Below are 16,369 nucleotides of genomic sequence, written 5' to 3'. Positions count from 1 at the left end.
AAGTTGTCCTCTGACTGCCACACGTGTGCAGTGGCACATATTATCCCTATCAATAAATAAATGTAATCAAATTTAAAAATAATAAAACCCGGACAAAAAAAGCTGTCTAAAGCCTGGCAGTGGTGGTGCACACCTTTAATCCCAGCACTCGGAAGGCAGAGGCAGGCAGATCTCTGTGAGTTCGAGGCCAGCCTGGTCTACAGAGCAAGATCCAGGACAGCCAGGGATATACAGAGACCTTGTCTGGAAAACAAACAAACAAACAAACAAAAACGGGCTCTTCTACAGTCTGTAGCTAAGAGGTTTGATGATAAAACTTATCCCAGGATGGCCTCACACTTCTGGTGGTAGTTCTATGGGTTGCGATTATAGGTGAAAGCTACCATATCTCGCTACTCTATGTGTGTGCATTGTGCGTGCATGTGTGTTTGCATGTTTCTGTGTGCACAGGGGCACATGTGTGTGGCTGTGCATGTAGGTACATGATCATTTGTGTGTATATATCAACCTCAGGTCATTCCGTAAGGGTCATCCACCTTGGTTTTTATTTCCATATTTATTTTTGGTTTTTTGAGACAGGGTTTCTCTGTGTAGCTTTGGAGATTGTCCTGAAACTCACTCTGTAGCCCAGGCTGGCCTTGAATTCACAGAAATCCACCTGCCTCTGCCTCCTGAGTGCTGGGATTAAATTACTGTTTCTCAGTAATTATAAATTTTAATTGGTCAGAGGACAGCCCGGTCTACAGAGTGAGTTCTAGCACAGTCAGGACTACACAGAGAAACCCTGTCTTGAAAAACAAACAAACAAAAATGTATCATATTTTTTGTCCTTGATTAAAAAAATCACAGTGAAGCCGGGGCGGCGGCGCACGCCTTTAATCCCAGCACTCTGGAGGCAGAGGCAGGCGGATCTCTGTGAGTTCAAGGCCAGCCTGGGCTACAGAGCAATTCCAAGACAGCCAGGGCTACACAGAGCAACCCTGTTTCAAAAAACCAAAAAGGACGGAAGGAAGGAGGGAGGGAGGGAGGGAGGGAGGGAGGGAGGGAGGGAGGGAGGGAGGAAGGAAGGAAGGTCTAAAATACGTAAGGCCTTCAAGTGAACTTCACTTCTTTACAAAAAGTATGATGATACACACTCAGCTTTCAAAACATGGCATTTGGACAGGCTGTGCTGTACTCCAAGAATGGACTTCATAATATACTTTGTTAATCACTTGGAAACAGCACAATCAAAGAAACTGAGCTCCCAGTACATATATGAGGTAAAATTATTCAAATATCAAAACATTATACATTAAAATGTTGAAAAGTCATACACTAAAACAATGTTTTTTTAAAAAGGCCATCAAGGTGGGCTGGAGAGATGGCTCAGTGGTTAAGAGCACCAACTGCTCTCCCAGAGGTCCTGAGTTCAATTCCCAGCAACCACATGGTGGCTCACAACCACCTGTAATGAGATCTGGTGCCCTCTTCTGGCCTGCAGGGACATATGCAGACAGAACACTGTATACATGATAAATAAATAAATCTTAAAAAAAAAAAAAAAAGAAAAAAAAAAGGCCATCAAGGTCAAAGCTGTAATGTAGCTTACCTGGGACAGGGCATGGCTAGAATGCACAAAATTCTGGGTTCAATCCCAACATGACCTAAAACCAGGGGTGGTGGCATTGCCTGTGATCCCAGCCCTTGACAGAGGAGGTAGGCGGATCGCAAGTTCAATGTCATCCTGAGATTCATGAGACCCTGACTCCAAAACAGAACAGTAAAAAAGGGTAAGGAAAGGCAGACACAGTGGCTCATGCCTTTCACCTCAGCATCTGGAAGGCAGAGGCAGGTAGGTAGATCTCTGTGGGTAGGAAGCCAGCCTGATCTACATACTGAGTTCCAGGCCAATCGGGGCTACCTGGTAAGAGACCCTGTCTCAAGAAAAAAAAGGGAGGGGTGAGCAAAGTAATTTATATGTCCAGGCAAGAAAAAGTGCCAGTGGAGTCACTCAGCAAAAATGACCCTGGGAGACATCAAGAGGGTGGGTTTCTCCACTGTCAGACTAACGTCAGCAAAGCAGACCTTGACCTTGGCCTCACTGTCTCCTGTCCTAACTTAACGGATAGAACCAGCCCAGACAGCCATAAACGTGAACCACAGTCTGGCTTTTTCTTAGTGATCTTCACTGACTTGAATGCAGACTAGGAAGGGTGACCAGTGTGCATTACAATATCTGTTTTCTCCAGAGTCTTACAGCTCTAATACGCTTAGATTTCAAAACACAAAAAAGCAAGCTGGGTGTTGGTGGCATTTTAATCCCAGCACTCAGTAGGCAGAGGCAGGCAGATTTCTGTGAGTTCGAGGCCAGCCTGGTCTACAGAGTGATTTCCAGGATAGCCAGGGATATACAGAGAACACCCTGTCAACAACAAAAATCCACAAAAAAGTTAAATGACTTCTGGTAAACTTCACTTTGTTCAAAAACTGAGTCGGGTCCAGTAGAATAGTCTGTAACCTCCGCACTGGGAAGACCGAGGAAGGACACCAAATCAAGGACTAAAGAGCCTACAGAGCAGTAACAACAAACGAAAACCCAGGAGCCGGCTGGGCCACTTGTCACTGTGCCTGAGGTCCTCAGAACCCACGTGAAGGAAAGAGACAGCTCTCCCTAACTGTGCTCTGACCTCTGCATGTGCTCCGCGGCACCCGTACATGCGAGAGCACAGACACACACCTTAAATAAAGGTCCCCGAAACAAGTCACAGTGAGGAGGGGAGCCTTCACAAGAATATGAACTTTGTGGAAACAGCTCTAGCGATCAGTAAAGGCTTCAATAAAAATGATGAAGAGGCAAAGAAATAAATACAAAATATACTGGTTCATAAAACATAGACAAGTATTCAGCTATATTACTAATACTGTCTGTAAATCCCAGAGTCCCTAAAACTTTCTCAGGAGTTCCAGATGTCAACACTACTTTCAAACTCTGACTAAGACACTGCTTGCACTTACACACTCATACCTGCGTGACACTGGGAACAGCGTGAGTGCCATGGTGGCCACTGCTGCTGCCTCACCACGAGTCGGCCTCGGGCTCCTCACAGGGCGCCTCTGGGCGCTGGCAAGACCCACAAATGGCAGGAGCTAGGGAGTTTTACTACAAGCGCTCTTACTTGTTACAATGATTCACTCATCACCTCTCAACCCCCGAGACTGTCTAGCATGCTGGACAGATGGACGACTAAGCAGGAAACCTCCACGAGGCTCCTCTGCTGTGTGAGCAAAGACTGACGATTGCTTTAGTTGTAACTTGGATAAGCTGCTTTCGTTTCACGGAGTTTAGTTTTAGTTTAGATTATCTTCGTTTTGAGGTACAGTCTCATGTAGCCTGGGGTGGCCATGAACTCACTCTGTAGTAAAAGATGACCAACTCCTGATCCTCCTGTCCCCAGACATTTGCCCTACACAGGTTTAGGCAGTGCTGGGGATCACACCTAGTGTCTCGAGATTACTGGGTGGGCATCTACCGCATGAGCTAGCCCACAGCCCTCCGGATCATTTGTTTTCATTGATGTGTGTGTGTGTGTGTGTGTGTGTGTGTGTGTGTGTGTGTGTGTGTGAATGAATGATAGAGTGGAGTGCAATGGAGGAAGACACCCTCTGGCTTCCACACTCACATGCACACATGTGCACTTGCATGTATGTGTGCACACATACATACATGTACTATACACAGAAAGAGGAGAAGGGCTGCTGAGATGGCGCAGAGGTTAAAGACACCTGTTGCACAAGCCGGATGACCCAGTTCCCCTCACCTTCACATCTGCATCACAGCGTAGGCTCTGGTCCCCTTCCCCCACGCCATTCATGCAACTCTATTTTTCATTATATATTTTAAGGAAAAGTTAAAGATGTGATAGTCATTACTTTGCTGTGAAGCTATAAAGCTACACTGCTTTAAAGTAATATAAACTAGAAATAACTTAAATTCAGCCATGACAAATTATACTATATATGAAAAAACTATTAACTTGAAAATATATTATTAAGATTTTTAAAGAGGTTATGAATAAGTATTTATAACAGGAACTCAACTTAACCTACTTTAAAGAATTTACCAAGGTCCTAACAAATGGGTATTTAATAGATTTGGGGATATTTTGTTATTTTCTACCTACTACAGTGCAGAAGTTTTATTCAGATAATTTAGTATCAGGTGAAATAGTTTAGAGTATAAAAGAAAGCCCACCACTCTCATTTACAATAAAATAAAATCCTCACTCCATTCCATTCCATTCTCCATGGATCAACGTCAACAGCTTGGTGATGTGTACTCCCCCTGTCCTCCTCTGGAACAGGCAAACATCTCCCCACACACATAACCAGGGGGTACACTGAGGCCCCTGCTCGCTTCCTTTTGTCTCCTTACTTTTTACAGAACCGAGTCACGTAATTCCTCTTGACTCTCCTCCACCAGTTAAGTCACGTTAAACACAACCCAGTCAGACAACATTCCCTCTCCACAACAGCTGTGTAACCATGTGTAAAACATGCAGCATGGGACTCATTCAAGATTCCCATTGGTTATTCTCAGATAGTGTCAGACCGCTAATTCTGTAAGTAATGCTACAATAAACTCCGCACATAGATTCTTACATTTCGATATTTACTGCTAGGATGAAACTGCAAGAGTGAGCTTGATGACTATATATATAAAATATTAAATATATAAACTATATAAAACATGTATAAGTATTTGTGTGTGTATAGTTCTGTGGGTTTTATTATTTTATGTGTACAAGTGTTTTGCCTGCATGTACGTCTGTGTACTATATGTATGTCTAGTGCCCATGGAGTGCAGGAAAGACTTTCAGATCTTGGTAACTAGAGGTACAGATGGCTATAAGCCACCATGTGGGTACTGGGAATCAAACCCAGGTTTTCTCTGTACAGTTTTATTTTTAAGATTTTTTTGTGTGTTTGTTTTAAGAGTATGTAAGAGTATGCCACATCTGTGTAGGTACAGATGCGGCATACTCTTACATACTCTTAAAGGCCAGAAGAGGGGACTAGATCCTTTGGAACTGGAGTTACAGGAGATTGTGAGTCTCACAAACTCAGGTACTCTGGAAGAGAGACAAGTGTTCTTAACTGCTGAGCCACTTCTCAGCAGTTAATTTTTTGAAACGGGGTCTCACTTCAGCCCATACAGGCCTTAAACTCAAGTTAAGCCTCAGGTTCAACCTCCCAAGTGCTAGACACAAATATGAGTCAGAAGCCCCAAAATACTTTTTTGTTGTTGTTGTTTTTCGAGACAGGGTTTCTCTGTGTAATTTTGGGGCCTGTCCTGGATCTCGCTCTGTAGACCAGGATCTGCCTGACTCTGCGTGAGCCACCACCATCCCCCGGCCTCCGCTCATATTCCTTCTGCTACTCACATTCTTTACTGGCATTTCTCCTGCTATCATATCAAGCAGATAAAGAGTTCTTCCTATAGGTGGAATTTTAGCTCATAACACATAGAAAACTATGTTCTAGGAGCTGAAGAGAGGGCTCAGCAGTTAAGAACACATACTGCTCTTGCAGAGGACCTGAGTTCAGTTCCCAACAGCCGGGGAATCCAACTTCCTCTTCTGAGCTCGGGCACCTGCACTTAAGTGTGAATAAACCCACATAAAGACACAGATATCTACAGATAATTAAAAATAAAATAAATCTTTAAAAATATGTATTATAAGCCGGGCGGTGGTGGCGCACGCCTTTAATCCCAGCACTCGGGAGGCAGAGGCAGGTGGATCTCTGTGAGTTCGAGGCCAGCCTGGGCTACCAAGTGAGTTCCAGGAAAGGCGCAAAGCTACACAGAGAAACCTTGACTCGAAAAACCAAAAAAAAAAAAAAGAAAAAAAAAATGTATTATAGCCAAAGGCGGTGGTAGCACGCCTTTAATTACAGCACTTGGAGACAGAGGCAGGCGGATCTCTGTGAGTTTGAGACCAGCCTGGTCTACAGAGTGAGTTCCAGGACAGTTAGGGATATTCAGAGAAACCCTGTCTCGAAAAACCAAAAAAATCAGAACTTTTATCTGGTTCAATGGTAAAAAGCATTTATTTAAAAAAAACAAAAAAAAAAAAAAAAAAAAAAACAAAAAAAACTTGAGACGGTACACAGCTTTTTTTTTTTGTTTTTTTTTTTTTGTTTTTCGAGACAGGGTTTCCTTGTGTAGCTTTGCACCTTTTCCTGGAACTAACTCGGTAACCCAGGCTGGCCTCGAACTCACAGAGATCCGCCTGGCTCTGCCTCCCAAGTGCTGGGATTAAAGCCGTGTGCCACCATCGCCCAGCACTTGGGAGGCAGAGCCAGGCAGATCTCTGTGAGTTCCGAGTCCAGGCAGATCTCTGTGAGTTCCGAGTCCAGCCTGGGCTACAGAGTGAGATCCAGGACAGGCACCAAAACTACACAGAGAAACCCTGTCTCGAAAAACAAAACAAAACAAAACAACAAAAAACCCAACTTGAATTCAATTCCCAGATTCCATGATGGAAGGAGAGAACCAACTCCTGAAAGCTGTTCTTTTGACCTCCACACATATTCATGCTTACAACACACACACACACACACACACACACACACACACACACTACATGAAATTAAAAAATAAAAGTTTTGGGTGCTGGAGAGATGGCTCAGAGGTTAAGAGCACTGACTGCTTTTCCAGAGGTCTGGAGTTCAACTCCCAGCAACCACATGGTGGCTCACAACCATCTATAATGAAATCTGGTGCCCTCTTCTGCTGTGCAGACAGACATACAAACAGAACACTGTATACATAATAAATAAATAAATCTAAAAAAATTTAAAAAAATAAATAAAAGCTTTATCTTTTCATATTTTTCAATTATGAGAACTATCACCATTTCTTCAATGTTTTGGGGGGTTTGGGTTTCACTACAAAACCCCGACTGTCCTGGAACTCACTAAGTAGGCCAGGCTGGCCTCAAACTTGGAACAATCTTCTTGCCTCTGCCTCCCAAGTGATGGGATAACAGTCATGTGTCACTGTGCCTGGCTTGTTCACATAGAAGAAAGACCTATGATCACAGAGTAATGGTGTTATCACAGTAAGACAGTGATAAAGTGTCTACAGTCCACACAGTATAATTAAATGTGCCAAAGCTGAAGCGGGAGCATCCTTTGAGTTAAGAATTGGCCAGTCTATGCAACATAGCAAGACCTTCCCTGAGATACCAAGAACACGCACGCAGATCCTGATCTTAGAGGACACAACCAAACCCAATCATCTTTTATACATTGCTGTAAGTATTAATGAAAGCTATGACTGTCTCCATGCTCAGAAAAGCAAAGCTAATCAAACTTAGCACATCACCAACAAAACAAAAACAAAAATACAAGGTAGAAAGGGGACAGGTAAGGGAGAAATGGGTTCACTGGAAGAAAAGGCAATGGGGGGGTAAATATAATGAAAATACATTACATGCTCATGTGAAATTATCAAAAATCATTTTTAGAATTTCAAGAATTTAATTTTCAAAAGTTATGACAGAAATTCTAAATGGCCAATAGACCTGTGGCTATTCACCGGGTATCTTCCATGCAGGAACAGACCCATGTCTATTCACCAGGTATCTCCCATGCAGGAGCAGACCCGAGTCTCTTCACCAGGCATCTCCCATGCAGGAGCAGACAGGTGTCTATTCACCAGGCATCTCCCACACTGGAGCAGACAGGTGTCTATTCACCAGGCATCTCCCACACTGGAGCAGACAGGTGTCTATTCACCAGGCATCTCCCATGCAGGAGCAGACCCGAGTCTATTCACCAGGCACACTGGAGCAGACAGGTGTCTATTCACCAGGCATCTCCCACACTGGAGCAGACAGGTGTCTATTCACCAGGCATCTCCCATGCAGGAGCAGACCCGAGTCTATTCACCAGGCATCTCCCACACTGGAGCAGACAGGTGTCTATTCACCAGGCATCTCCCACACTGGAGCAGACAGGTGTCTATTCACCAGGCATCTCCCATGCAGGAGCAGACCCGAGTCTATTCACCAGGCATCTCCCACACTGGAGCAGACAGGTGTCTATTCACCAGGCATCTCCCACACAGGAGCATGTTCACTGTGAGTGGTCTCCTGGAATACACAACAGCTGTGACAGACCCGTCACACAGCCAGAGACACAGTAAAGGCGAGGCCAACTCACCTAAGTGAGGGAACAGGTCTGCGTCCAGCTGATGCTTTTGGGTACACAGTTTCACCAGTCTCCGCAGTCGGCTTATACAGGAGAAGTGTGGAGAGAAGGCGGTGGCTTTCATGAGGATTCGGTCAGTCCTGGGGGCGTCTGAGACGGGAGCCCGACTGGAGGATGGAAGGAGGGGCAGAGGCCTCTTGTGGGAGGCCTGCCTCGCTTGTGCTATCGAGTGTGTGGTGGGGGCCACTCCCTGCATTGGTAGGCTGGTGTTCTGAGGTTGAGGTGGCTTGCAGACTGAGCCCTGCGGTGGCGCTGGAGGTTTTAAAGAAGTGGATAGAGGTGACAGGTGGGCGTGCGGCTGCGGAGGCGCGGGAGGGGTGCTAAAGTGCTCTTGCCGGACTTTCAAAATCTCTGTCTCTCTCTGGCGCTGCCGGTTCTGAGCCAGCTTGCTCTGCAGCTTCTTCCTCACAGCTGCCCCTTTCTTTAGGTCGTCCTCTTCCTCGTTGAAAGCAAAGGGGTCTTCCAACTCGGTTTCCAGGTAGTGGAGAGGGACCCTTGCCCCAGGTGGAGAGAGGGACATGCTATCCAGTCCATTGGGCATCTTCAAGGCCAACGTGGGCACCGTCAGGCTAAACGCCATGGCATCCATCTGGTGCCTGACCTTCACCTCATCTACCGGATCATTCTTTTTCTTCCTTTCTTTTTTCGGGATAAAGCCGAGTACCTGCAAGTGGCTGCTGCAGTACCTGAGAGAGTGCACACGTGTCAGAGAAGGCTCTTTACACACACACACACATACATGTAGAAATGCACACACTGCAAAACCGGAATCCTGCTACACAACAAATCAGACAGCCAGACCAGGTGTGGCAGCAGCACAGGCCTGTAATCCCAGCACTTGAAAGGGTCAAGAGGATCAGGAGTTCAAAGCTAGCTTGTAGACCCTATCTTTAGAAACCACAACAAAAACATACAGCCAGCCAGCCAGCCAGGCGGTGTGGTGGCGCATGCTTTTAATCCCAGCACTCGAGGCGGAGGGGGGTGAATTTCTGAGTTTGAGGCCAGCCTGGTCTACAGAGTGAGTTTCAGGACAGCCAGGACTACACAGAGAGACCTTGTCTTGAAAAACCAACGAAACAAAGCAAAACAAAAAATGTACAGCTGGAAATACGGTAGCACAAGCCTGTAATGCTAACGCTTAGAGTTAGGCAGGAGAACCATACGTTCAAAATCAGCCTGGGCTGCACAGCAAACGCTATCTCAAAACGAAATGGGAAGAGCAAGTGTCATTATTCTCAAGCCATCCCCAACCAAGGTCTACGTAACTTTGATAAGGCGCATGACTGTTCAAGTGCAGAGGTCACCAGACAAAAGCAGGTCTGTCCACCGGTCAGCGGCCTGCCTGGACAGCAACTTGGCCACTATTTCTCACACAGCTTTGTTCCTCTCTATTCACAGCATACAAAATAACTCATCAAAAGTCTGAAAAATCACCTGAAAGTTTCTTATGGAAAAAAGCATTATATTCCAATGCTACTAAAATTCCTGGAGAGTCTCCAAGGTCATGTAACATAACCCTGACACGTGCCACACACACTCAACACACACCCACACAAACGCCAAAACATACACACACCAAATACATACATACCCACACATGTACACACTGACACACACACACACGCAGAGGCAGGGACTAAGAGTGGCTAGTGGCATGAGCATCTCAGTAGGCAGAGATGTGAGAACCCGGACTGTCTCCTGCAGGCACTAGCTGAAGTAGTCACTAAATAATTCAGGTAACTCCACTACATTTACAAAAATGAATTTGCCCAAAAACACTTCCCAAATGGAAACTGACCAAATGGGGTATAAAAAATCAAAGTTCATGATGACTTCAGTAACAGGCAGGCTACCTTTGTAACTTAAACACCATGAAGGATACAGTCCCTGTACATAATGAGAAAATAAAGATCTGTTATACCAATTAGCCATACTGAAAACCTGTCAAGGGTCTGTGGAACAGAATATTCTCCAATCTGTATTCTTCACACAGTTCCCACAGCACGTTAACAGGTGTGCCATCCAAATAGTACCCCACACTTAAGTCAATTTGGAAAATTATAGCTTAACCAAAATGACATAATAATTTTGTTGTTGCTTGTTTCTGCTGAAAAACTTCTCAAAGAATGATGTATAATAACGTGTATTATGAAGCTCCAAGAGGCAGATGTACCCTCTAGAACCTGTCAGTGTTTCCCAAAGCTGTCTGAAGGAGAGACCCACTCCTGAAGCAAGCATGTGACATCTCTGCACAGCCCCGGGCAGATCATACATCATCCTACATAAAAGAGACTCCTAGGCAGGGCAGTGAGGAAGGCGGTGTCAGGAAAGACTAGTGACTAGGAAGTTAAAAAGAAGAAGAAACAACCCTGGGTACGGTGTACCAGCCTTCAATCCCAGCACTTGGGAGGTAGAGAGAGGCACGAGGACCAGGACTTCAGTCATCTTCCTCTACACAGGCAGTTCAAGCCCAGTCTGGGGGACTTGAAACACAGGATCAAAACAACAATCATAGAGGAAAACACAGTAGTCACACACAGTGGTACACTCATAAGCCCAGCTACTCAGAACACCAAGGCAGGAGGATGACAAGTTTGAGGCTAGCCTAGGCTACATAGCAAGAACTTTATCTCAAAATAAAAAAGGGCCAGGAGAAGCTGAAGAGATGGCTCAGGAGTTAGGAGCACTGGCTGCTCTTCCAGAGGACCCAGGTTCAATTCCCAGCACCCACATGACAGCTCACAGCGGTCTGTAACTCGAGTTCCAGGGTACCTGACACCCTCACACAGGCAAAACACCAATGCACGTTCTTAAAAGGGGCGAGGGGCAGCCAGGAGGGTAGCTCACCGACAGAGCAGGGCCTGGGGTCAACATCCGGAATAAAAGAAACAAAACAAACGTTTTTCAGCATTTGATGGAAAGATTGGTTTCTTACCAAAGAACGGTAAGGCAGAATCTTAATTTTAATTTACAAGTCAGGGCAAGAGAGGTGGCTAGGCGGTAAGAGTATTTGCTACTCAGTCCTGAGGAGCTGGGTCTGCGAACAAACACCAATGCTGGGCAGCCCACAAAAGCCTAACCAATCAACCATCCCCCTCAGGCAGAGAGGTGGATTTGTATTTGCATATTTCCATGCTGTGTAGAACTAAGTGAACATTCTAGTTCAGTTAGGAAGACTTTTCCCTCTTTAAGAAACAGCTCAAGCCAGGCAGTGGTGGCACATGCCTTTAATCCCAGCACTCAGAAGACTGAGGCAGGCGGATCTCTGAGTTCGAGGCCAGCCTGGTCTACAGAGTGAGTTCTAGGACAACCAGGGCTACAAAGAGAGCCCCTGTCTCAAAGACCAAAAAAAAAAAAAAACCAAAAGCCAGGCGGTGGTAGCGCATGCCTTTAATCCCAGCACTCAGGAGGCAGAGGCAGGCGGATCTCTGTGAGTTCTGAGAACAACCTGGTCTACAAAGTGAGTTCCAGTAAAGGCGCAAAGCTACACAGAGAAACCCTATCTCCAAAAAACAAAAAACAAAACAAAACAACAAAACACACAAAACAAAACAAACAAAAAACAACAACAAAAAAACAGACCTCTCTTCTGCCCTCACTAGTAAGACAGTACTTGCTTTGAATCAAATGGAAACGAAGCTGAGGAGGACAGATGCACACTACAAGGATGCATTTGCAGCAGAACCTGAGTGAGCCACGCAGAGGTTCACCGTAGAGGCTGGGTAGGCATTACCCACCCCTCAGTCCCCGAGAACCGAGTGCACAGTGTTTAATACGAGGTTAGGAAGGTCAGCGCTTTCTTTCTTACTGTGCTAAGCACCTGTTTCTGAGTTTCAGGCACTGTAATCTGAGCCACGTGCTCACCAGAAGTTCTAAAAGAGAGCCCCCAATCACCGCACGTGCGCATTCTGGCAGGCTCTCAACCTACAGAATTATTCATTCCACAATGAAAACAAAAGATATTCATGACATAAAAAATATTCGGTTCTTTTTTGGCCAGTTTATGCAGATCGACATTTGCTTACTTTAAAGAACAAGGACAACAAACAAACACTGAGGGAATGTGTGTCAAATTTTCTACCCTAACACAGCATCTAAAACTGTATTCCAGAATGATCTCTGTGATCAGAGAATGGGAAGAGGTGTGAAGGACTGTAAGTGAGTATTGTTCTTAAGAATGTAAAAGATAACCAATTACAACCCATTTCCTAAAAACAGCACAAAGTAGCCGGACAGGGGTGATGCACACCTTTAATCCCAAGCACTTGGGAGGCAGAAGCAGATGAGTTCAAGGCCAGCCTGGTCTACAGAACAAGTTCCAGAACAGCCAGGGCTACACAGAGAAACCCTGTCTCGAAAAAAAAACAAAACAACAAACACAATGCACAATGTAAAGGAAAATAGCACAGTGTTTTTAAAGTATAAATTCACAAATTCTACCTACAAGTCTGCCCTTAAAGTGAAAATACAGCCAAAGCGGGTGAGGGAAGGGGGTGAGGCAGGGTGGGGTGGGGCGGGGCGGGGCCGGGCGCCTAGCCAAGCTCTATAGAGCCAGAGGCTCCTAGAGGCAGCAAAGGGCGACCCTGGGCACAGGGATGCAGCTTTGAGAGTCCCAGGTTGTCCTGCCCCCTGGCCTGACTTCCCTCAACTGTGGCGCTCTCCTAAGGAGCCAGCCCCACCCTAAAATGAAGCCTGGCTGCTCCGGGCTTGCCCTTCCCATAGAGGCTGATGCCAGTCCCTAGGCCCCGCCTCTTCCGACCACCGAGGCATTCCTGTAACTTGAAGTGGGTCTCCTGCTTCCAGGTGGACCAGCCCTTTCAGGATGACTCCAGCACCACTGCCTCTGCCAGACTGCCCTCCTTATTCTGTAATAATGGCCTCAGGAAGGGCATCCTGAAGCCAAATCCCTTCTGCCCAACCTAGCGCTTCCTGCAAGCCTAGGGAGCTCTCCATGGTCACAGCTTAGGTAGGGACAAGAAGGAAAAGATCCGGGAGTCTGACCTCCACTGGGGTGGAAAGAGGTCATCTGCTAAGACACAAAGCAAACCACCAAGATCCTTAATGGAAGGTGTGATGCCCTTAACTGGCCCTGCTCGGACTCAGTCCTTGACACACCCTGCTCCAGCAGGTCTGATGAGAGTGTGGTAAGGACAGAGACCACAGCTGTCCTGGGCCCTGCTCCATCCCCAGGGTTGGCTCAGGCCTGGCCCATCACAGTGGGCTGGTCACTCCTCCCTCCGGCTGGAGAACTGCTTTACAAGTGTTTCTTGAACCCTAGGCTTAGCTCTGTGTGGTCAGTATCTGGCCTCTGCCAAGAAGGTTCCACATATTGTACGTGGCGACTTGTGTGGTACATCTCCTTAGACAGCAGACCCAGAAGGAAGCAGTCTCTATGGCTGGAGCCTGAAGAAAGGAGAAGGTATACCAAGAGATGAGAGCAATGAGTCTCTCCGGCCTGGGGCAGAATGTTCTGGGCAGTGCTGTTTCACAGAACTTTGAGTGACAGACGGTTTTGTAATACACCCCCATGGTGGGGGCGTGGGGGCACCAACCCGGTGGAGTACTGTACTAAGCAAACACTTATGAGGACCGTTTCCAGCTTAAAACTGAGATTCCCTCCCTGTCTCCATGACTAGACTCCCCGGTGACTAAATGACTTCCAAGCCCCCAGAGGGTTTGTTTTGTTCTCTGACACTGTGACATTATCCTGTACGATAATAAGGATTCAAAAAATAACTGTTAAATGAAATTTGAAAATGCTAGAAAAATATAAAGAGGATAATTAAATTATATTTTTTAAGTGAAAATACAATTCATAAGCATGATGCATATGGGACGCTTTTTAACCATAAAAGGCCACATTAGTAAACAATGTCAATCATGACTTAGATATCTGTTATGGAGCAAATCTAATGAATGTTTCATTATTTTAAATTCTTTTCCAACTAATACATCTTTTTGTTTGTTTTGTTGTTGTTGTTGTTTTGTTTTCAAGACAGGGTTTCTCTGTGTAGCTTTGCACCTTTCCTTGAACTCACAGAGATCTGCCTGGCTCTGCCTCCCAAGTGCTGGGATTAAAGGCGTACACCATCACTGCCCAGCCCAACTAATACATCTTTTATTACCTTTCATGAAGACATTTTTTTCCAAAACCCAGATGAACTCTGATGGTAGCACTTAGCTAGTTCCTACCCTGTGGCATCCACAGGCAGAGGGAGAGACCAGCAGGTCCTTTGGTGGCAACAGCAGTTTCCAGGGGGAAACTAAAAGTCTATGAAATCAACAAAGAAAATACTCAGACACACTTTAAAATGCCCCCTGAAATGTTCTTCCTTATGCCGAGAACTACTCCAAAGTTTCCTTGGACAGCCGCAGGACTCCACATTGAAACTGAACACACTGTAAAGAAGCAGTGTCGAGAGACAAAATTCCAAGAGTACCCGCACCCCGGCCGGCCCCGGGACGCGCTTACCTCCGATCCTCTGATTTGGGAATGGGGTTGGTGCAGCGCTGGCTGTTGTACTTGGCCACATAGTCACATTGCTTGAAGGGGGCGCTCTTGTCTTCCAGAACGTGTCTGATGCAGAAAGCGTAACCGTTCAGTCGCCGCTGTTTGCACAGTTTGGGGCTATATGAGCACAAGGGCTTATTGTCAACCTCAGAGAAGTGTATATGTTTCCCTTCATACATCACGTGACTCTATTCCTCGTGAACATCAGCTAAAAGGCCACCACAAAAAAGAAACCCAAATGATAAACAAATCAGAGCGTGTAAGGCAGACTCAAGTAGAGAATTTCACTGAGGGACTTGTGGCCTCTCAGCCATACCTGATTTTAAATCTTCTGCACCACAGCAATGTGAAGAGAGCCCAGGGGGACCACAGTTTGGAATGCTCTCAACCAAGAGGAAGCAGATTGTCTACAAAACATCAAAGGCCTCGTTAACACAGATAAACAAAACCAGCTCATCCAGAACATAAAATATTTCCACATCACCCTTCTTAACGGATGGAATGAGAATCGAATATTCCAAGGATGAGAGCCAACAGGAAAAAGGGAGCTGTAAGGATTAGCTCACCCTCCAAAATTGAACCAAATCATCTTTACTCTGTGACGGCCTCAAAGTGGCTCACAGCAAGAGCCTCTTCCACCAAGTTAACTCCACCAGGGTCTACACCTGTAACCCCAGCACTTGGGAGGCAGCGGAAGAAGGACCAGGAGTTCCAGGTCATCCTCAGCTACACAGTAAGTTTGCTTCAGCCTGGGTAAGGGGGTGGGGGGAAGGATGGGAGATGGAGAGATGGCTCAGCAGTTAAGCGCATGGGCTGTTTTTCCAGAGGACCTGGGTTCAATTCCCAGTACCCAAAGGATGGCTCACAAGCATCTATAACTCCAGCCCCAGGGCCTCCACTAGTCACCCATGTGGTGTACAGACATACACGCAATACCCAAACACATAAAACAAACAAATAAATAAAATTTTTCAAAAATAGGTTCTTTACAAAGTACTACATTTTTTGTTACATTGACAAAATACTTAGCAATCTGTTAAAAAATGTTTCTATGAAATGCAAAACCACGCTGTTTATGGTATCACACACCTATAATCCTAGCATTTGGGAAGGTGAAGCAGGAGGATTACTTTGAGTTCAAGGCCAGTCTGTTTTATATAGAGACTAGCCACGCCATCCAGGGGTATACAGGAAGAGCGTATTTCAAAGAAACAAACTAGCTCCTGGTAAAGGATGCTTGCTGCCAAGCTTGACCCGAGTTTGCTCCTCCCGATCAACAGAGTGAAAGGCAGAACCGACTCCTGCAAGTTGTCTTCTCATCTCCATACCTGTCCATGGCATGTGTGCGCACAGAAGCACACAGAGACAAAATAAAGAAATAAACGTAATAAAAATCAAAGAGGAGGAGGGCAGGAGGTGGGGGCAGGCGGTGAGGTGGCCCGGTGGGGAAAGGCACCTGCTGCCCAAGCCTGCTTACCTAGGTCAGTCCCGGGAACCCACATAAACATGGGAGGAGAGGCCTGACGCCCACAAAGTTGTTCTGACCTCCACATACATCATATACACAGTGATAAAAGGGAATAAAAATTTTAAGTCAGGCAT

The 16,369-nt window shown here is 45.9% G+C and overlaps 1 protein-coding gene across 5 annotated transcripts in view; it reads right to left on the bottom strand.

Moving 5' to 3' along the window:
* The window catches only part of Ino80d (INO80 complex subunit D), a 73,242-nt gene that overhangs the window by 33,595 nt on the left and 23,278 nt on the right, over positions 1–16,369 (bottom strand). For 4 of the 5 annotated variants that reach the window (XM_028891322.2, XM_028891317.2, XM_028891318.2 and 1 more), the window contains exons 3-5: positions 15,084–15,174; positions 14,729–14,975; positions 8,209–8,942 (exon numbers count right to left, since the gene is read on the bottom strand). In XM_028891322.2, coding sequence (XP_028747155.1) covers positions 8,209–8,942; positions 14,729–14,946 — 952 coding nt within the window. In that variant the 5' untranslated portion in view covers positions 14,947–14,975; positions 15,084–15,174. The remainder of the gene's footprint in view (positions 1–8,208; positions 8,943–14,728; positions 14,976–15,083; positions 15,175–16,369) is intronic. The other variant, XM_037210349.1, reaches the window with a different exon arrangement.

The sequence above is a fragment of the Peromyscus leucopus genome, chromosome 13 (assembly GCF_004664715.2).
Source record: "Peromyscus leucopus breed LL Stock chromosome 13, UCI_PerLeu_2.1, whole genome shotgun sequence".
In the NCBI taxonomy this organism is placed as follows: domain Eukaryota; kingdom Metazoa; phylum Chordata; class Mammalia; order Rodentia; family Cricetidae; genus Peromyscus; species Peromyscus leucopus.
This window is presented reverse-complemented; position numbering and strand designations above follow the sequence as displayed.